Source organism: Moschus berezovskii, chromosome 16 (assembly GCF_049115385.1).
Source record: "Moschus berezovskii isolate FMDL1 chromosome 16, NW_MosBer_1.0, whole genome shotgun sequence".
Classification (NCBI taxonomy): domain Eukaryota; kingdom Metazoa; phylum Chordata; class Mammalia; order Artiodactyla; family Moschidae; genus Moschus; species Moschus berezovskii.
In genome coordinates this window covers 18,006,301-18,028,887 of record NC_142475.1, presented here as the reverse complement: position 1 = coordinate 18,028,887, position 22,587 = coordinate 18,006,301, and the positions used below count along the sequence as shown (strand labels likewise).

Sequence of the window (22,587 nt, the reverse complement as noted above, 5' to 3'; positions counted from 1 at the left end):
CACCGCCTAACGCCCAGCAAGGAGCCCGAGATGCCGGGGCGGGGTGGGGAGTAGTTAGAGAGTTAAGCATTTCGCAGGGGCACACGACATCCATGCCGCCGGAGCAACTATTTGTAACTTTCGTGGGTCTAAGGAACCCTCTGAAAGTCTGATGAAACCCAGGACCTTCTCAGAAGAATTCCATCGCCCCATCCATCCGTGCACATTTTTTACTAAAGAGCCCGGGACCCCAGGGTGAAGCCTCTGGCCCCAGGCGGGCACTGGCACTTTCTCGCGTCTGTCCTGAATTCCGTCCCTGGCCCCGCGGAGCACCTGGAGCCCCGCCTGGGCGCAGCCTGGCTGTGGGGCGTGGACGGTGGCCGCGCTTCGCCTCCTTCCCTTCCGGGGACCCGAGCGGTCCAGTCGGAGCGGGGCGGGGACCAGGAGGCGGGCCGCCCCTGAGGACACCCGAGGCGAGCGGAGCGCGGGGCCGCCGCTGCACCCGCCGCCGCAGGCCGGGTTCCCAGCGCCGCCCCGGCCGGCGCCCGAGCCATGAAGATGCACTTCTGCATCCCGGTGTCCCAGCAGCGGCCCGACGCGCTGGGGGGCCGCTACGTGGTGCGTCAGGGGGCTCGGGGCGAGACTGGGCAGGGGCAAGGCGGGGCGGGGGTTCACCTCCCTCGGCCGATTCGGACTCTGATGTCTCTGCTTGCAGCTGTATTCCGTGTACCTGGACGGGTTTCTGTTCTGCAAGGTGCGTTACAGCCAGCTGCATCGTTGGAACGAGCAGGTGAGAGGACCCAGGCGGGTCCCAGCCCGTCCACCCGACTCCAGTGTGGCCCGTGGGCTCTGGGTGCTTGACTCTGACAAGACACCGCAGTTCCTGACGGCTTTGGGCTCCTAATCCGGGTCGTGGTAACTGGTTAATCGTGAATTGCTTGGCATATAGCTCAATGAATACATGTTACCTAATCACCTAGGGCTGTGAGGTGAGGTGGGGTGCTTTAGGTAATTAATTATCCAACCCACCCCAGCCCGGTGATCTCCACCAGCCCAACCTGGGCTCCATTTCAATGCAGGTTGTTTTCCCAAGACAATATCCTTGTGCAAAATGAGCAAACCAAGTCTAGATCAAGGTGTAGTCTTCAGGCTCTGGTATGTGAGAACTGGGCTTCCCTAGTAGCTCAGATGGCAAAGAATCTGCCTGTGATGCAGGAGACCCAGGTTCAATCCCTGGGTTGAGAAGATTCCATGGAGAAGGGAATGGCAACCCATACCAGTATTGTTGCCTAGAGATTTCCATGGACAGAGGAGCCTGGCGGGCTACAATCTATGGGGTTGCAAAGAGTTGGACACAACTGAGTAACTAACACTTTCTTCCTCCCAGAGTTTAATTTTCCCCACTTTGAAAAGGTGTGTCTCTATTTTTGCTTTCAAAGGAAGATATTCATAGGCTTCAAATGTGGGCAGACTGGAAACCCAGGAAACAGAGGAATTGTTAAATTAGAAGACCATTTTCCAGTCTAGTTTCTCACTTGATGTCTTGATGACACTTTCTTCCGGCATGCAGACTGATTTATTAACCAGGCCTAATGGGTTTTGTTTTCCTAACAAGGAAGTGTTGCAAGTCATCAAAGTGGGTTAGAGGAGTACATGGAAGTTTGGAAATGAACTTCACCTTTCCCCCATCTTCACGCACAGTTTTTGTTTGTTTTTTTAAGATTTTGTATCCCAATTATAAAGAACACATACGTAAAGTTAGAAAGAAAAAAAGGAAAAAGAAAAAAGCTTGCCTCGGCAATAGATATTAATATTTTGGGGAGAGTCCTTTCAGATAATCTCTGGTTTCTAGTGAGTAAATACATCATATTTTCTTTAAGACCGTTTTCTGTTGATGGACAGCTCAGTTCCATTATTACACTATTATAAAAACATCACTGAAGTGAGCCTTCTTCCTCATACATTCCAGTGTGTTGGAAAAGTCCATTTTCAAGGTATGACTGAGTTTCTCTGGATTCAGGGAAAACAGGTGTAATGTGGTTGTTACTTTTTGTGGTCATTTTTGAATTGCTAGCACCTAACACAGTGGTGTTACCCAGTAGGTCCTCAGGAATGGCTGTCAGTGGCTGAATAAAAAGGGCATGATGGATTTAGACTTTTGAAGGATGACAAGCTACTTGTGACTGAAACCTGCCTGGAGAGTTGGGAGGACTACAGATAGGGAACTCAAAGGAAGAGACAGTAGAGTTGGTTTAGGCAGTTGTAGGATGAACGTGAGGGTCACCTCCCACCCTCATCTGCCTCCCTGCATGTGAGGTCGGGCTGGGGAGGTGGCCATCACAAGTAAAAAGCAGGAGTCAGCAGAGAGGAGAAGGGAGAGATGGACAGACCACTGCCTGGCTGGACACCTCACCTCTTCTCTTCAAGTTTTTCCTCAGAAATGATCAGGTAGGTGACTGTGGATGTCAGCTTCCCAAGGCTCTTGTGGAGATTAGAGTCCAGGTTCTCAGAGAACCTGGCACATAGTTTATGTGCTCGGTAAATATTTACTGACTCAGAGGCTTGTCAAGCTCTCCTTAACCAACTCAGAAAAACGCTCGTTTTCAGAAAAATTCAGACATATCAAATCCTAGCAGGCCCTGAAGCAGAAACATAAAGCCAGTTCTTCTGATCTCCACAAAGAGCTGCCTTTTGTAGAGTATACAATGGATATTACTGAATACTTCATATTAGTTTTTCAAAATTCTAAAGTGAGGATTTCTTTGTCCATTTTCCAACCATCTTACATGTATCATTGTTTCCCTTTTCTGTAGGAACAATTCCTTTTAAATAAACTATTTAGATCTTGCTGCTGCTGCTCCTGCTAAGTCACTTCAGTCGTGTCCAACTCTGTGTGACCCCATAGACGGCAGCCCACCAGGCGGAGGTGGCTATTGGTATTATTAATTTAGAACAATAACTAACAGTTACTCTGTGCTAAGGTTGGTGCCAAGAGCTTTATATGTAATACTGTGTTTAATTTTTATAACAGTCTTATGAGCTAGGATTATAATTAGCCCCATTTAACAGATGAGAAAACTGAGGTACACCTTGCCCAAGGTCATACCACTCCAAGTTGTTGGAGCCAAGATTTGATCTCTAGAACCTGCTCTAACCATTCTGTGGTTCCTTATCAAAGTTGGCAAAATATCAGAAAAACAGACTATCAGAAAAACAACTGCATCTTAAGCTAACATTTTTTTTTTACTTTATTTAAGCATAGCCTAATAAAATTCCCCAATTGTATGTGTCTAGTGTGATGAATTATAAATATATTTAATCTACTGCCGCTATAATCAAGACAGAGAACAGTTTCCACACTCATAATGTTTCCTTGTCCCCTTTGTCCTTGATCCCCTCCCTCTACCTCAAGTCCCAGACAACAAGATCTGCTTTCTGTCCTTAGAGTTCCTGGCATAAGATTTTATTCCACCTGCCCAAGAAGCCCCTATAAGGTTGGCATTGCAATCGTTATCATTACTCCCATTTTACAGATGAAAAGTCCAAGTATGTTTGCTAGATTTAGCAAATATAAATATAGGATCCTCAGTGAAATGTGAATTTCAGATAAATAACAAACATTTGTCTTGTATCAGTCAGTTCAGTCGCTCAGTCGTGTCCGACTCTTTGAGACCCCATGAACTGCAGCACGCCAGGCCTCCCTGTCCATCACCAACTCCTGGAGCCCACCCAAACCTATGTCTATCAAGTCAATAATGCCATCCAACCATCTCATCCTTCATCGTCCCCTTCTCCTCCTGCCCTCAATCTTTCCCAGCATCAGGGTCTTTTCTAATGAATCAGCTCTTCGCATAAGGTGGCCAAAGTATTGGAGTTTCAGCTTCAGCATCAGTCCTTCCAATGAACACCCAGGACTGATCTCCTTTAGGATGGACTGGTTGGATCTCCTTGAAGTCCAAGGGACTCTCAAGAGTCTTCCCCAACACCCCAGTTCAAAAGCATCAATTCTTTGGCAATCAGCTTTCTTCACAGTCCAACTCTCACATCCATACATGACCACTGGAAAAACCATAGCCTTGACTAGACGGACCTTTGTTGCCAAGGTACTAGTATATCTCCTGCAATATTTGAGATGCTCTTAACTGGGCATCCTCTATTTTATCTGGCAACCCAAAGTCAGAGACCAAAAGGTTGGCTGACTTCCCCCAGCCTCTTCTCAGCTAGTTTTTATTCTTCCTACTCCATGGAAGATGTGAAATGGCTAAGAATTCTTAGTCTGATTTAATATTAATACTGAGCACAATAGACAAGGAGACAATATAAAGTCCCCATCTGTGTTTATGAATGTGTGTGTCTTGTGTATGTTTGGTGAGTAGAAGTTTATTTCCAATTGATTTGGAAGTTCTGCATCACAATAGAACAGAAATTTCATCTTAATAGAATTAACTGATTACTCATTTACTTAAGAATATTTACTAAGTACCTATTAAATGGCAAGCACTATGTTAAATTAAGTGAAGACTCTGACTTTCAGTACATGTGTTTTTTGGATTTACGAATTGGATTTCTATTTTGCATGTTGGTGGAATGGAAGTCGCTCAGTTGTGTCTGACTCTTTGTGACACCATGGATGGTAGCCCACTAGACTCCTCTGTCTGTGGAATTCTCCAGCAAGAATACTGGAGTGGGTAACCATTTCCTCCTCCAGGGGATCTTCTCAACTCAGGGATCAAACCCAGGTCTCCTGCATTGCAGGCAGATTCCTTATCATCTGAGCCACCAGGGAAGCCCTCTGCAATTGAGAAGGAGAACCTGACTGAGGTGGCGTGGCCCCTGTCCCTTCTATGGGAGGCTAATATGTATAAGACTGACCTGAGGAAAGATGGTTGTGTTTCCCAGAGGTCAGCTGTGACCTGTGCTCTCTGAAGTCATGGCCGGCAGCCTGGTTCCCATGGAGGCTCGCAAGTTCTGGCAGCTTCCCTTCCACTGCTGAGTGTTATCCATCTCTCTGCCACGGGAACTCCCTGACCTGACTGCGTTCTGTGCCTCTAAATGAATAAAATCGGTTTGATCTATGCCCTTGCCTGTACCACCTCCCTCAAGGGGAGTTAAATCTGTGAAAGAAACCTTTAATCGGCTCATTTTGGCCATCCTGTGTAAATGAGGCTGGACTCTGTGGCAAGGATGCTTGCCTTTTTGAAAACGCCCTGCTGGCATCAGTCATAGCAATGCTGACAAGCCTTGCAAAGGATCCTCCGCGCGAGAGGAGGGCTCCGCACTGGTTCAGTCTTCTTCCCTGGAGGTGCTGACTCAGTCTGGCTCCTACCGGATATTTCTTCTTTCCCCGACTCAGACCGTCTGTTCTCATGAGCAGGCCAGTTGCCACTCCCTGGCTCACTTCCCCCTCCTGAGAAGGCCTCTGCCTACTGGGCTGTGGGTTAAAGACCAGCCTTTCTCAAGGGTCACCTCAAGCTCCACCTCCTCTGGGAAATCCCTCTTAATTGCATAAGACGCCTTTCTCTGATTCCTGTGCCACTTTGTGTTCAGACCTTGTCACTTTCCCCTTCTTTGTGTGAGGATTTTGTTTCCCCTCTTTATTTAGTTGAGAAGCCCAAATACTTTAATGAAGGAATGAATGAAGGCTGTAGGCATAACGTATCCAGTACAGAATCCTGTTTTAGGAGAAGCCCAATAGAGATATGATGGAGGAGGAGGATGGGAGGAAAAGAGGGTAAGGAGAAGGAAAAAGTGGTGAAAAGACTGTGTCTAAGTTCTGCTGCTCGTTGATCTTGGGTTAAGTCACTTCAGCTGACCGAGTTACTCACTGTCAACTAACCTTGTCAAGGTGGGAGGATGTGGTCAGATTGCCCCTGTTGTCAAGCTGGGAGGATGACAGGGATCATGGCCATGATGGTCACCTACTTCACAGGACTGGACTGAGGAAGAAATGGGAAAATACGCAAGACTCATGTTCTGTGCTACAAAATACCACAGTCCAGGTTGATTTGAGCTTGTGACCTTTCATCTAGAGATGCCATATACACGTGCAGCCCCCTTGAGAAAGGAGGGGAAAGATTCCTTGAGAAGTCAGCTCTGGTTGTAAAACCTGCTGGGAGAGTTTTGGCTCTGGGGTGGATATTAGGACCTTAATCCTTGTTGACTTTTCGTCCAGCTCTTGGCCGTAGGGCTCCTCCCAGATCTCCCCTGGGTAACCCAGACAGCTGTGCTGGTTCAAGGATACTGCAATTTCCACCCATTTGGGAGCATCTGTGATGTTTATGAACACTTGACAAGAAGAAGATTGCCTTTTAAAGATCACTCAATCAGTTAATCAGGAAATAAGTGCATGCAAAGAAGACCAATTCCTGCTTCTCCTTAATGGAATTAGCAGAGAGGGGTGCATACATCGCTTGCCTGGGATGATGCAATGACTGAGGGGCCTGTGGATCCTCTCTGGCACAGCAGGAAGATTTCCTTGAATTTAAAAGAAACAGAACTGTTGCTCTAATATTTTATACTGCTAGATTTAAAGAAAAAATGACAAATAACTACTGGAATCTGGAGGGTAATTTATTGTTTCCATTTTATAAAATTTATTCTCAATGGGAGGATAATTGCTTTACGATGTTGTGTTGGTTTCTGCCGAAGTCATAGGTATATATGTGTCTCCTCCCTCCTGAACCTCCCACCCCTCTAGGTTGTCTCTGAGCACCCGGTTGAGCTCCCTGTTTATACAGAAACTTCCCAGTGGTGATCTGTTTTATGTACGGTACTGCGTATGTTTCAGTGCTACTCTCTCAGTTCATCCCACCCTCTCCTTCCACCCACCCGCCGCTGTGTCCACGCGTCTCTTCTCTGTGTCTGCATCTCTATCTGGCAGGTAATTTACATGAGAGGCAGAAGGGGTGGTAGGAACAGCCTGAGAGAATGTAAACTCAAGTGATTCTAGACCTTCTTGTTTTTTTAAGAGCGGCCAGAGCATTGGTTTTCCTTTTTTTAAAAAAATAATCATTATTTTTGTGGACCAGTCTTAGATTTGTTATTATTTTTTTAAGGGCAAAGATGGTACAGAGTTCTCATCTCCCCTCCACCCTCCCCTTCCCCTGTTGTTTTGCATAGGTACGGTACTTCGATTACAGGGGCTTCCTAGGTGGCCCAGGAAGTGGTAAAGAACCCACCTGCCAATTCAGGAGAACTCAGAGACGCCGGTTCAATCCCTGGGTTGGGAAGATCCCCTGGAGGAGGAAATGACAACCCACTCCAGTAATCTTGTCTGGAAAATCCCATGGACAGGGAAGCCTGGGTGGGCTACAGTTCGTGGGGTCACAAAGGGCTGGACACAGTGACTTAACACAGTGAACCTGTATTGATACAGGTCCCAAAGAGCTGGACTAAAAGTGACTTAACACAGTGAACCTGTATTGATACAGAATTACAAACTGTAGTCTATCGTTTATTCCGACTTCTTTGGTCTTAACGTCCTTCGGTTCCAAGGCCACATCCAGGTCCCACATTAAACTGTCATGTCTCTTTAGGCTCCTCTTGACTGTGACAGTTTCTCTGGCTTTCCTTGTTCATGATTTTGACAATTTTGAGGAGTACTGGGCAGGTAGTTTGTGGAATGTCCCTCTATTGGACTTGGTCTGATGTTTTTCAGGTGACCAGACTGGGTTTACGGTTTTGAAGAAAGACCCTGGGGAGCAAGTGCTTCTAATCACTTCTGGTCTGGGGCAGTTGCTATCGATCTAACATTTTTGATATTGCCCTTGGTCACCTGGCTGAGGGAGTGTTTGTCCGGTTTCTCCATATAAAGTTACTTCTTTCCCTGCCTTTCCACAGGAGGGAGGTGACCATGCACAGACCACACTTAAAGACTGAGGATTTATGTTCCATCTCCTTGTGGGATGAAGTATCTACATACATTATTTGGGATTCTTCTGCACCAGGATTTGTCTGTTCTCTCTGATTTATTTAGTCAATAATTTATATCTGGACTATAAATTATTATAGACTCCTGGATATAATACTCCTGGAGTGGACTCCTGGATATTTACTTTATACTTTGGGCTGTACTTCAATTAGACTTTATTTTATTGTTCAGATTGTTCCAGCTTGGCCTGTGGGAGCTCTTTCAATTTGTTTCTTTGACATACCCCTATTGTTGACTTTTGTTTGCTTTGCACACTTTCTTATTTACTGGTACTACAAGGTTCCCCAGACCCATCTTTTCTTTTTTTTTGCCCCACTGTGTGGCATGTAGGAGTTTTATTCCCTGACCAGGGATTGAATCTGTGCCCTCTGCATTTGAGGCGTAGAGTCTTAACCACTACACCTTAGGGAAGTCCCAGTCCCAGACCCATCTTGCGTATTTCCTGCCTCAGTCCTAGAATCAACCATTGCTTCATGGAGTCCTAGTTGCTTTTATTGGAGAACAACGTTAGAAACCAATATCTGGTACTAGGTGTGTTCCCCACTGCCGCAGTGTCGCTGCTTTTAGACCCTCTCAGCTGAAAGAGCAAGAAAATACATGTGCATATATGCTTGTCTATAAATAAATACCTTTGCGTGTAGCCGTCTGTGTCTAAATTAAGTTAAACATGAGGTCATAGCAATGTCTTCAACAGTAATCCATCACCACATGGCTCACTCTAGCCTGTTCCCTTCTCTGAAAACTCTCATTACAACAGTGAGAAACCACTCACCCCACCTGCCATCCATTGGCTTGATTATTCCATTCTTGGACACATATAGAGGTACCAGAATGTTAACCTATATCCACGTAGGAAACAATTTTATCAGCTAGAGCTCAGCGCTTCTGTACAGCTGCTTTTGCCTTTACCTTTATAGACACCACTCATTTGCAGAGTGACTTAGGTCAGCACCTTTTCCCTCATCCCCTTCACTGCCATTGTTTCATGTATTTATAATATAGTTAAATTGTTTACTCACATCTGCATTTCATTCTGGGTTTCCCCCCACTTCCTAAATGATTCTTTAAATATTTGCACACATTAAAGTTGTGATGTAAAGTTCAGCAGTTTTGGCAAATACCTAGTATCACATATAATAGTATCATATAGACTAGTTTCACCACCCCAGAAGATTCCACGTGCTTCCCCAGTTCAACACCCCCCTTTTCCAAGCTCCTGGTGACCATGGATGTTTTTACTCTCTCTATCATTTTGCTTTTCCCCCAAGAATATCATATAATTGAAGTCATACAGTGTGTTTTTTCAGATTGACTTTTTATTTATCAGTATGTATCTCAGTTTCCTCCATGTCTTTTTGTGGCTTGACAACTCATTTCTTTTTATTGCTGGGGAATATATTCCATTGTAGGGATAGACCAGAATTTGTTTGTCCATTCACCTATTGAAGGATATCTCGGTTGCTTTCAGGTTTTGGTGATTATGAGTAAAGCACCTCTAAACATTTGTATGTTGTCCTTTTGTGGCCACAGTTTTCAGATCTGTTGGGTGAATAACTAGGAGTGTAGTTGCTGAATTATATGGTAAAACTATGTTTACCTTGTAAGAAATTGTCGAAATTTCTTCCAAAGTGGCTATACCATTTTATATTCTCTCCGGAATATAATTTGAATATTTTTAAATTGCAAAAATAAATGTTGGTATCAAATTCAGATTCTCTAGAAATCAAACAACCTAGCAGACCAAACAAAACATAAGGGAGTTAATCTTCCCTACAGGTAGGCAGGTAATAACCTTTCTAAGTATTAGATCAACAATGTCCAGTAGAAATTTATGTGCTGGTGGAAATGCTCTGTATCTTCTTTGTCCAATTTAGTAGGAACCTGCCATGTTTCCAGTGGCTATTGAGTATTTGAAATGTCGTTAGTGAGATGGAGGAGTTGAATTTTAAATTTTAAGTTTAAATTTAAGTAGTCACAGGTGGCTAATGGATGTCTTATCAGGTGGTCCAATTCTGGGCCACCCTAAGAATTTTGGCTTATACTTGAGTGAGATGGACTGCTATGAAGGGTTTTGTGCAGGGCAGAGGAATGATCTGACTTACATTTTAAAGTAACTTTAGATTCTGTATTAGGAATAGACGGAAGGGGAGCAAGGGCGGAGGCAGAGAGATCTGTTGGAAAGTTACTGCAATAACCTGGAACAAGAGATGACAGGGGTGGGGACAAGAGTGACGGCAGTGGGGGAGGGAGAAGTGGCCGGATTTGGGATTATTTTGAAGTTAGGGATGGTGCAAGGTAAATATTTGCCCAACACACACTGTAGTTTTGACAAAGGTCATGGAGTTTTAGTTCATTCTTGTTTGCAGTCTCATTTCTCTTAGATCTGCTCTCATTTTCTTTAAGCCAGTGGAATTTCCTGTTTCAGAGGTACCATGTTAAAATCTTACTGGTTTCCTTTCTTCTACTTTAAAGAGAATGATACGATGTCTTATTTTCAAGCTTTCTCTGTAAATGTGAGTCTGGAATGAAGGTCATTTTTTATTATCTAATTTAAAAATTACTTTTGATGCATCCAGTATGAGCTTGCATAAAGATCGTTTCCAACATGGTCTTGGTCTTGGGTCATATATGGGTGGGGAAGCGGAAGGGGTCTGGCAAGGTTTCTGTTGGGATCATGTGTCAGCCTTGCAGGACTTTTAGAAACCAACACTGTCCACTAGCAACAGAATGTGAGCCACATATGTAACACTGCAAAATTTTGTGTTAAAATTTTAACATGTTAAAAAAGATTTAAAAAACAGGTGGAATTAATTTTAATGATATATTTTATGTAATCTGATACATCTAAAATATTATGATTTCAGTAGGTAATCAATATAAAAAGCTATTGAGGAGGGTATGGCAACTCACTCTTATATTCTTACTTGGAGAATCCCATGGACAGAGGAGCCTGGCAGTCGACAGTCAAAAGAGTCGGACACGACTGAAGCTACTTAGCATGCACATTCCTGGAAAGTTATTAGCAAAATGTTTTACATTCTCCTCCCTTTGTACGAACTCTTCCCTTAAACCTAGAGTGTATTTTGCACTTACCACCCATCTCAGTTTGGACTAGCTGCATTGTCAGAGGTTACCAAATTAGACTGCACAACTCTGAACATCTGTTGTTCTGTTCAAATTAAGTGGGTGTGGGGAGGGGGAATTAAATTCCTAACTCTCATCATTGAAGTCACAAATACTATTGGGGAATGAATTAAAGGAATATTTTATGATGTGATTGATGGGCAGTTGTGTAAAAACAAATGAAAGATTAAAATATACCCCAAATCTACCAAACTCAGACTGGAGTTGTCAGTCTGAGATACGTCTAACAGTGTTCTAGAAACCTACACTAAAATAAAATCCTCTTTAAGAAAATCAAGGTATCACCTTTTCCTCCTTTTGACCATCAGTTCAGTTCAGTTCAGTTGCTCAGTCGTGTCCGACTCTTTGTGACCCCATGAATTGCAGCATCTCAGGCCTCCCTGTCCATCACCAACTCCTGGAGTTTACTCAAACTCATGTCCATCGAGTCGATGATGCCATCCAACCATCTCATCCTCTGTTGTCCCCTTCTCCTCCTGCCCTCAGTTCCTCCCAGCATCAGGGTCTTTTCCAATGAGTCAACTCTTCGCACAAGGTGGCCAGAGTATTGGAGTTTCAGCTTCAGCATCAGTCCTTCCAATGAACACCCAGGACTGATCGCCTTTAGGATGGACTGGTTGGACCTCCTTGCAGTCCAAGGGACTCTCAAGAGTCTTCTCCAACACCACAGTTCAAAAGCATCAATTCTTTGGCTATCAGCTTTCTTCACAGTCCAACTCTCACATCCATACATGACCACGGGAAAAACCATAGCCTTGACTAGACGAACCTTTGTTGGCAAAGTAATGTCTCTGCTTTTTAGCATGCTATCTAGGTTGGTCATCAGGAAGTATTAATTTTAAATAAAGTGCTGGAGAGAGACTTGCCCCAAGTGGAGGCTTTGGTGTCTCACCAACCTTGAATGGTAGGTGCTTTGCCTTAACCTTGTGTTTTCTGGATCTTTCAGCTGAAGCGGGTGTTTGGAAATTGCCTGCCACCTTTTCCACCAAAGTACTATCTTGCAATGACCGCATCTATGGCTGATGAGAGAAGGGACCAGTTAGAACAGTATTTGCAAAGTGGTATGTATTTGGATTTTTTAAAACAGATCTGTGGAAATGTGAAGGTTTATATCTGTCCTCAGTCGCTCTTAGTATATTTACAGAATTGTGTAACCATCACCGTCATCTAATCTGAGAGCATTTTTACCACCCCAAAAAGAAATTTTATACCTATTATCAGCCACTTCCTATTTCTCTCCCTTACCAGCCCTTATCTTTATACACTAATTTATGACTTTATAAATTTGCCTGCTCTGGATATTTCATGTAAATGGAATTATACAATATGTGGTCTTTGTATTTGGTATAAAAATGCTTTGTTTAGAGTCACCCCTCCCCCAGGTGCTCTGTGTTGGTTTTGACTGTAGAAGTCAAAGAAATGTCATTTGGGTTAGGATCGAACAAAAGGATAAAATGATCTGCTTTTATGTGAAAGCTTTCAGGAGATATCAGAAATGTCTACTGGCAGTACTGGATATGGCAGTTTCATCTCTGGCCTCCCTAGGAGCAGAGCTGAGGTACCAGGGATGCTTGGAGGTCTGCTCTTGACCCATGGGGCTAGTGATACAGAGTCTTGGCACATTGCTGGGCTTCTGAAAAGTCCTATATGCACAGCAAGATGAGCTCTCATAAGAGAGGATGGTGGGGAGAAATAGAATCATTGACATTCGAAGAGTTAAAGGTTTAAAAGGGGGAAATGGTATAGACATAAAATGTTTTAAAAATAAAACCTGGCCAAAGAGTTTAAAATGAAAGACATGTTCCCTTCCACCTCAGATTCCCATGCCTTTAAGAGGAAATACTGTTATTAATACAAGAGGCTTGTGTATTTCTCAGAAACCATCCTGTGTATTCTAGTGTGTGTGTACATGTTTATTGGTTAAAGACAAATCAAAGCTTACACTATACATTTTTCTGTATATGAGTTTTGTTTTAAATTAATTGATTAGCTTATTTTGACTGCTCCGGGTCTTCATTGCTGCACGTGGGCTTTCTTTAGTGGGGGCTACTGTTTGTTGCGGTGCATGGGCTTCTCACCACGAGCGGGTCTCTTGTTGCAGAGCACGGGCTCTAGAACATGTGGGTTCAGGAGCTGCTGCTCTGGGCTCAGTAGTTTGGGCCCAAGGGCCCAGTTGCTCCACGGCATGTGGAATCCCCACCGGCCAGGGCCCAAACCCACGTTCCCTGTATTGGCAGGCAGATTGCTATTGGCTGCGCCACCAGGGATGTCCTGAATCTGAGCTTTTAAAACTTTTTAGTCTGAAAGAATTTCTGACTTACAGAGAAGTTGCAAAATTAATGCAAAAATTCCTGTATATTCTACCCAGATTTCCCAGATGTTAACACTTTACATTTGCTTTATCACTCTCTCTCACTTTCCCATGTCTGGGTTTGTGTTATGAATGTATGCATAATATATATTGTATATAATTTTTGAGACACTTGTTTTGCATATTAAACCACTTTATCGTTAAGTACATCTATGTGTATTTCCTGAGATAAAGGACTTTCTCTTCAGTAACTACAGTGTAGTTATAAAAATCGGGCAATTGACACTGATATAGTAATGCTATCTAGTATAGAGACTTTATTCAAACATCGCCAACTACCCCACTAATGTCCTGCACTTTTTTCTTCTGTATATTGATTTTGCTTCTCTTAAAATATTAATCTTACAGATCTTTCTTATTGTCGTTCAGTTGCTCAGTAGTGTCCGACTCTTTGCGACCCCATGGACTGCAGCACGCCAGGCTTCCCTGTCCATCACAAACTCCCAGAGTTTGCTCAAACTCCTATCAGTTGAGTCGGTGATTCCATCCAACCATCTCATCCTCTGTTTTCCCCTTCTCCTCCTGCCCCCAATCCTTCCCTGCATCAGGGTCTTTTCAAATGAGTCAACTCTTCGCATCAGGTGGCCAAAGTATTGGAGCTTCAGCTTCAGCATCAGTCCTTCCAATGAATGTTCAGGATTGATTTCCTTTAGGATGGACTGGTTGGATCTCCTTGCAGTCCAAGGGACCCTCAAGAGTCTTCTCCAACACCACAGTTCAAAAGCATCAATTATTTGGCACTCAGCTTTCTTTATGGTCCAACTCTCACATCCATAGGAAAAACCATAGCTTTGACTAGATGGATCTTAATTGGCAAAGTAACATCTCTGCTTTCTAATATGCTGCCTAGGTTTCTCATAGCTTTTCTTACAAGGGGCAAGGATCTTTTAATTTCATGGTTGCAGTAACAATCTACAGTGATTTTGGAGCCCAAGAAAATAGTCTGTCCCTGTTTTCATTGTTTCCCCATCTATTTACCTTGAAGTGATGGGACTGTATGCCTTGATCTTAGTATTTTGAATGTTGAGTTTTAAGCCAGCTTTTTCACTCTCCTCTTTCACCTTCATCAAGAGGCTCTTTAGTTCCTCGTCCCTTTCTGCCATAAAGGTGATGTCATCTGAATATCTGAGGTTATTGATATTTCACCCAGCAATCTTGATTTTAGTTTGTGCTTCATTCAGCCTGGTATTTCACATGGTGTACTCTGCATACAAGTTAAACAGGCAGGGTGACAATATACAGCCTTGATGTACTCCTTTCCCAATTTGGAACCAGTCTGTTGCTCCATGTCCGGTTCTTACTGTTGCTTCTTGACCTGCATACAAGTTTCTCAGAAGGCAGGTAAGGTGGTCTGGTATTCCCATCTCTTTAAGAATTTTCTACAGTTTGTTATGATATGCTAAAGTCAAAGGCTTTAGCATAGTCAATGAAGCAGAAGTAGATATTTTCCTGGAACTCTCTTGCTTTTTCTATGATCCAGTGGTTGTTGGCAATTTGATCTTTGGTTCCTCTGCCTTTTCTAAACCCAGCTGTACATCTGGAAGTTCTTGGTTCACATGCTGTTGAAACCTCGCTCGGAGAATTTTGAGCATTACCTTGCTAGCGTGTGAGATGAGTGCAGTTGTGTGGTACTTTGAGCATTCTTTGGCATTGCCTTTCTTTGGGTCGGAATGAAAATTGACCTTTTCCAGTCCTGTGGCCACTGCTGAGTTTTCCAAATTTCCTGGCATATTGAGTGCAGCACTTTCACAGCATCATCTTTTGGATTTGAAATAGATCAACTGGTATTCCATCACCTCCACTAGCTTTGTTCGTAGTGATGCTTCCTAAGGCCCACTTGACTTCGCATTCCAGGATGTCTGGCTCTAGGTGAGTGATCACACCATCATGATTATCTGGGTCGTGAAGATCTTTTTTGTATAGTTCTTCTGTGTATTCTTGTCACCTCTTCTTAATATCGTGTGCTTCTGTTAGGTCCATACCATTTCTGTCCTTTATTGGGCCCATCTTTGCATGAAATGTTCCCTTGGTATCTCTAATTTTCTTGAAGAGATCTCTAGTATTTTCCCTTTTAATGTTTTCCTCTCTTTCTTTGCGTTGATCGCTGAGGAAGGCTTTCTTATCTCTCCTTGCTATTCTTTGGAACTCTGCATTCACATGGGTATAGCTTTCCTTTTCTCTTTTGCCTTTCACGTCTCTCCTTTTCTCAGACAACCTGAGAAGGCCTATTTGTAAGGTCTCCTAAGACAACAATTTTGCTTTTTTGCATTTCTTTTCCATGGGGATGGTCTTGGTCCCTGTCTCCTGTACAATGTCACGAACCTCCGTCCAGAGTTCATCAGGCACTCTATCTATCAGATCTAGTCCCTTAAATCTATTTCTCACTTCCACTGTGTAATCATAAGGGATTTGATTTAGGTCATACCTGAATGGTCTAGTGGTTTTCCCTACTTTCTTCAATTTCAGTCTGAATTTGGCAATAAGGAGTTCATTAACTGAGCCACAGTCAGCTCCTGGTCTTGTTTTTGCTAACTGTATAGAGTGCTTCTCCATCTTTGGCTGCAAATAATATAATCAATCTGATTTCAGTGTTGACCATCTGGTGCTGTCCATGTGTTAAGTCATCTCTTGTATTGTTGGAAGAAGGTGTTTGCTATGATCAGTGCATTCTCTTGGCAAAACTCTGTTAGCCTTTGCCCTGCTTCATTTTGTACTCCAAGGCCAAACTTGCCTGTTACTCCAGGTATCTCTTGATTTCCTACTTTTGCATTCCAGTCCTCTATGATAAAAAGGACATCTTGTTTTGGTGTTAGCTCTAGATGGTCGTGTAGGTCTTCATAGAACCATTCAACTTCAGCTTCTTTGACATTAGTGATTGGGGCATAGACTTGAATTACTTAGAATTGAGTGGTTTGCCTTGGAAACAAACAGAGATCATTCTGTTGTTTTTGAGATTGCCCCCAAGTACTGCCTTTCAGACTCTTTAGTTGACTGTGAGTGCTACTCCATTTCTTCTAAGCGATTCTTGCCCACAGTAGTAGATACAGTGGTCATCTGAAGCAGTTATAGATTTACCTCATTATTTTTCAGAGTTGCACATATTTTTTTTAAGATATAGCAAATAGACATAGCAAATATTTTCCATTCATCTTTTGTAATGGAGAATGTACCCCTTTTTAGACATATTAAATGAAGTTTTTCAAGTTCAAAATGTAATATCTTTTGAAATTTCCTTCTCTCTTGGTTTGCTTTCTCAGATCTTCATGAAATACTTTAACAACTGGCCTTTTCACAAATGATTACTGTGCTTAAGGGGTCACTTCTCTAGACCTGGCCTTTATCCATAATCAGGATGCCCCACGCATCCCCTTGGAAGGTAGAGGAAGGAGACAGTGCAGTGTAGCATTGTGACTGAGAGCACAGGCTCTGCTCAGACCTAGAGCCAAGCCCCTGGTTTGCATCTCACTGGCTGTGTGACCTGGGGAAAGACACTTACCTTCTCTGAGCGTCAGTGTCTTTATCTGTAAACTGGAAATGCTCTTTACTTAAGGGTTTGTTGTGAAGTTTAAGTGAGCTAAAAGATGCAAAATGCTTTGCATAGTACTCAGTATTTAACGGTTGTTCAGTAAATACTAATTTATTGAACACTTCTTCAACAGCCTTCCCCATCCCAAGGATCCACAGTACTGATTGTCATGATTAATTTGCGTACATGCCACATATGGGCTTCCCAGGTGGCACTTGTGGTAAAGGACCTGCCTGCTAATGCAGGAGACATATGCCACGTGGGTTCGATCCCTGGGTCAGGAAGATCCTCTGGAGAAGGGATTGACAACCTACTCCAGTATTCTTGCCTAGAGACTCCCATGAACAGAGGAGCCTGGTAGGCTACAGTTGACAGGGTCACACAGAGTCAAACATGACTGAAGTGACTTAGCACACATGCCACATATATTCCAGAAAATAAGACAAGAGCTTGCCCCCTACCCGCCGCCCCCGCGCTGAAATTACCTCTTTAAAAGAGAGGGAAAAAGGTTTTGCTCTTACAGAGATTCTCTCTGTTAGTTATTTTATTTGGAAAAACCTGGCATCGTTTGGGAAGCACAACCCGAAATGACGTGTCAGTGCTAGTTCGGAATGCTGGTAGAAGGGATTTGACAAGATCAGTAAAAGAGCCACAAAAAGAAAGACATTTCATGTAGATTGAGAAGGTGGATACGTTCAGCTCGAGTGCAGTGTGGGAGAGGACTCGTGGGGAGGAAGATAAGAACTGAGAAAGCTGCAGGGAAGCCCCTCACGTGTGACGGTGGGGTCCTCGGGGGGCAAGTCCCCGCCGTGTACTCTGGCCGCAGCTCTGGGTGTTGGCATCTGGAGCTTTAAATCTAAGGGGGTAAACGTCTTAAAAGTACAGAAGAACAAAAGCTTTAAATCTCTGGCAGCCTTATTACTGCTTTTTTTCGGATAACCTCTTGAAAGCACCCATTGTGAAAAGAAGTCCTCTCCATCCTTGTTTCTTGGCTGATTTAAAATCTTCAAATGACCAAGCATCTTGCTAAAGTGGGAGTCTAGATCCACAGTTTTAGATCTTATTGCTTCTTCATATCAACTTCATCATCTTTCTAGTAGGCGCAGCAAGATGGCTATTGAGTGATGGACGTGCATGAATAAAAAAGGACTCCTGGAAGGCGTCACCTGGGACTGGTGCGATGGGTTCATGTTGTCAGTCCAGGCTGCCTGGAGGAGGAGGGCTTTGTAGGTTTTCATGGATTTGAGGAGTCACAGGCTCCATTGCCTTTAAGGAGGCAGCGGTGCACTGTCAAGGCCTGGAGGGCTCCCTGGAGGACAGAACAGTTTAACAGAACAGTCAACCCAGCCCCGTGCTAACCTGGCTTGCTCTCCCTGTTTTTCAGTAACCATGGACCCAAACATGTTGAGAAGTGATGTCTTCGTTGATTTTTTAAAACTGATGCAGCTGGTAAGCTTACTTTTCTTGACTAAGGTCGTGATTTCACTACAGAACGTGTCTCCATGGGTGCGTTTCTGACCATCAGCCCTACGGAGCCTGGATTCAGATAAAATACATTCTTTTGAAGAACACAGGAAGATGGTTCCTATTAATATTTTCTTCTTTTGGAGGCTTAGATTCTAGATGGAACGTTAAGTGCATCACTTGGCCTTTTGCCCATTTTAATTAAGTTGATACCTTTTATCTGTTGCATAAGCACTGACAGCTCAAAACTGGCCATGGAAAAGAGAACACATTATTATTAAGGGCCCCCTGACAACTCTGGGACCCTGCTTCTGTAGCTGGGACTTCCAAGCTTACCACAGTGAAGACCTCAGGACAGCAGTAATAGCCATACCAGATTATATTTGTGTATTCTCTGCTTAGAACTTTATTGTAAATGAATTATGGAGAAAATTCAATCTCCACAGAAGGACAGACAGCAACTCCCTTTCCTTTTTGGTCTAAAGAACCATTGACCACTTGCCCTCAGAGGCTGGCGCTTGGCCAAATACATTCGTTTAGTGAAGGATCCGTTCGGATGGTACACTGGGAACATTTTTGTGCCTCCTTGTATGCGTTCTTGACTGAATGGAAGAGCTTTGAAAGGACTGAAGTTTTCCAATGATATGATATTACTGAACTGGTTCCCTGGTTCAGGGAGGAACGATACCTTGGTCAGACTTGTAAAAACTGGGAGCAAAGTGCATGTATTCAGTGGTTCAAGTGTGTTGATAAACTTACTGGTCCACCCAACTGAGAAATGCCGCTGGAGCCTCCCATTGTATGACTGCCCATACTTTCACGTATACTTAATGTTAGGTGTGTGTGTGTCTGTGCGCGCGTGCATGAGTGTGTATGCACATACATGTATATTTTCCTTTTATTTGAAAAGTTTGTTGTTGCAGTGGTGATGGTGGTAACATTCAAACAGCACAAAAATGGTACATGATAAAAGTAACCTCAAAGTGGTGGAGAATCTGCCTGCCAATGCAGGAGACACAAGAGACATGGGTTCAATCCCTGGGTTGGGAAGATCCCCTGGAGGAGGAAATGGCAACACGCTCCTGGAAAATTCCATGGACAGAGGAGCCTGGTGGGCTACAGTCCAGGGGTTGCAAAGAGTTGGATGCGACTGAGCACACACCCATGCAACCTCACTCCCACCATAGATCTCCAGGCTCCCTCCTCAGAGACACTTGTTTACCATTTAACAAGTGTCCCCTCTGCGCATTTTTGTGCATATGCAAGCATTCACACATATGCATATCCTTTTCTGTCTCATGAATAAGCACTTACTGTACCCACTCTCTGAACCTTGTTTTTCAAAATTTGCATCTTGCAAATAATTCTGTGTGAATGCACAGAGGTACAGTCAGCCTTGGTTCTGTCATCCTTGTGTGCCTCGTGGTTTTTGTTTTCAATGCTTTCTAAAAGTGATTCACAGGGTGGCAGAGTTTTGGAGCTTTGTTTTGAGTGTTTTCGTGCTCTCAGTACTTTTTTATCTATATGACTGCGTGGCAGCCTTTGGCCCAGCTACATTTTGCAGCATCTCTTCTTTCTTCTTGTGATGGAGCTTTTACTTTTGCAGTGGCTTTATTTTTCTCTTCTGTTGTTTCTGTGAATTTGGCCAGCTTCCTTTTATGCTCTTTTGTTTGCTTATCTCCTTGTTGAGGTCTTTATTTGTTCTTTGAGGTCTGAGTTCAGAGAAGTCTTGTTTTGGTTAACACAGCCATCATGTTCATTTCCCTAGCTGCATCATTTTGCCTTTTTTTCTTTTTTAATTGAGATCTTTCTGGACCAGAGAGCAAACCCAGGTCTCCTGCGTTGGAAACCCAGTGGGGGCAAACCCATTTTGGGGGCATATATTTTTCACCCACATTTGGTCACATTTCTTTCCTCCTTTCCTGAGGGATTTTTGCCTCTGGCTCTTCCCAGGAGACCCTCAATTTCGAAAGAGTTTATGTTCCCGGAGCCAATTGTTTGCTGACCCACGATGCTGGGAGTTGCCAGAGCTGAGTTGGTGGAACCCGTCTGCTGGATCTTGCCTCTCATTTCTGGGCACTTTCTCACTAACACTGTGCCCCAGCGTGGAGTGGCGTGTCTGCCATGAAGCCCAAACCACACACAGTTCCTCTTCTCAAGATCATGTCTTCCACCCTCCTGCTGACGAATCGGCCCCAGGACTGACTTAGTAGTTGGGAGTGTAGGCTCGGAGTGAGATGCCCAAGATTCACAGTTTGGCGGCTGCCCTACTTTCCACTTACTTGCGTGGCTTGAGGCCATTTACTTAATCTCTTTGTATCTCAGTCTCCCCATCTCTAGAATGAGCGGAGTAGCTCTTCTCTCAGGGTTGTTGGGAGGATGAAGTAAGCTGGTGCTCCTAACGCACATAAATGGCACCTGGCCAATGTTGACGCCTATGAGGCCCTCCTGCCATTACCAGCACCAATCCTTTTGCCTCTTTCCCACCTGCTGAGAGATTGCTTTGGGCAAAGACGGCAGACCTGTGCATCTCTCCCCAGACACCTGGTGGCATCAGATGGGCCCAGACTTGTGTTCCCAGACCTTCCTGGTGCCTCCTGATGAACTGCGTTAAGACAGCGTTGACGTGGCTTAAGTCCTGCCTGCTGCCCCTTTGTCCCTCTGCTTCCCTCCTCCCCGCACAGGTCCAGTGTTCACCAGACTTGACAGCTTCTCTGCAAACCCAGCATTTCAGGCCTGGGACCATTTTAAACTTCTTCAGAGAGGATTTTCCTTCCACTTGTTTTCTGTTTGCCTCCAAAACAAAATGAGGACGACTCCTGAAAGATGTTTATAACAGAGGTTACAGTATGATTTTGAAAAGGATCCTGAGTTTAAGGCAGGAAGGTGGTTCTGTGTTCATCAGGCCCCTGCCCTGCCTCTGCCGTCCTTGACTGTTCATGTTGCTGTTTAGTCCCTTGGTCTCATCTGACTTGGTTGCGTCCGGCTCTTTGTGAACCCATGGTCTGTAACCTGCCAGGCTCCTCTGTCCATGGGATTCTCCGGGCAAGAATACTGGAGTGGGTTGCCATGCCCTCCTCCAGGGGGTTCTTCCCAACTCAGGAATCAAACTCACGTCTCTTAAGTCTCCTGCATTGGCAGGCAGATTCTTGACCACTAGCGCCACCTGGGAAGCCCCGTGACCGTTTATAGTGGAACAAATATGTGTTGAAGGGTTGCTGGGACTCGATAATGCTCTAGAGGAGAGGGAGGCACCAGGAAATCACACCTAGTCCAGATCATGGAGTTTCCTGTCTTGTTGTGGAGACAGAAAATTCACCGTGTAAGACCATGGATGTAACGAGCCCAGTGACACAGGAATGAGACCGTGATACAGGACTCACACTACGGTACAGGACCGAGTGCTGTGATACTGGCTCGTGATCCAGGAGAGCATCAGGGATGTGTCGAGATCTCCATCCTCTCAGCCCCGATGAAGCATTTGTGGGCCCACCCACCTCCAGCGGCTCCATGCCCACTTTCCCTGTGTGCAGTACAAACAGTATGATTTTCTCCATGTGACTTGGTGAGAAAAGGGCTTAGAAGCACTGCCACAGGGTGAATGGGTGTCCCTTGGACACGATCAAGGGCACCTTGGTTAATGACCTGAAGAAGGACCTCCAAGTTAGCCTCGGGTGATTTCTGGGGAAAGCAGGGAGGTAAGATTACACTCCAGCATTTTCTTCCCATTCAGGGAAATGCTAGCAAATCACGTTAATATCCGGTGGTCTGGGAGACTCAGGACAGATACTGGAAAAAGGGAAGCAGTAGCCGCTTATTACTGGGAGGTGAGTAGCCCGTCCCCTGACCACCTTCCAGGGCCAGAGTTATTGTTCAGCAGTGACTAGATGCGGTCAGTGCAAGGGAGACTCGACCAGCCGAGCCTGCAGTGAGACGGCTCGTGGAGGACTGGTGAGTGCCGGGAGGACTGGGATGAGCACCGGGGATGTGTGGGTCTGCCAGACCACCAAAGGAGCCCAGCGAGCAAGGGTTGGGAAGCTTCCCCACCTCAATATTATACAGGCATCCGCCCTCTGCCGAATATTTTCACACCTTCAATAAGTGCTGGGCCTGACATTTCCCAGTGTTTGTTACCCAGTAGTCACACACTCGCAGGCCTGGCTCTCCAGGACT

The 22,587-nt window shown here is 44.4% G+C and overlaps 1 protein-coding gene across 12 annotated transcripts in view; it reads left to right on the top strand.

The window, feature by feature from the left end:
- Positions 1-391: 391 nt before the first annotated feature.
- Positions 392-22,587, top strand: part of SNX31 (sorting nexin 31) — a 78,672-nt gene continuing 56,476 nt past the window's right edge. For 9 of the 12 annotated variants that reach the window (XR_008686777.2, XR_008686776.2, XM_055432623.2 and 6 more), the window contains exons 1-4: positions 392-597; positions 695-769; positions 12,000-12,114; positions 18,335-18,399. Coding sequence is in view for 10 of the 12 variants with exons in the window: in XM_055432623.2 (XP_055288598.2) it covers positions 532-597; positions 695-769; positions 12,000-12,114; positions 18,335-18,399 (321 nt within the window). In the remaining 2 variants the exon portion in view is untranslated. Of the gene's footprint in view, positions 598-694; positions 770-11,999; positions 12,115-18,334; positions 18,400-22,147; positions 22,242-22,587 lie in introns of those variants that run through there. The other 3 variants (XM_055432622.2, XM_055432619.2, XM_055432628.2) reach the window with 3 other exon arrangements.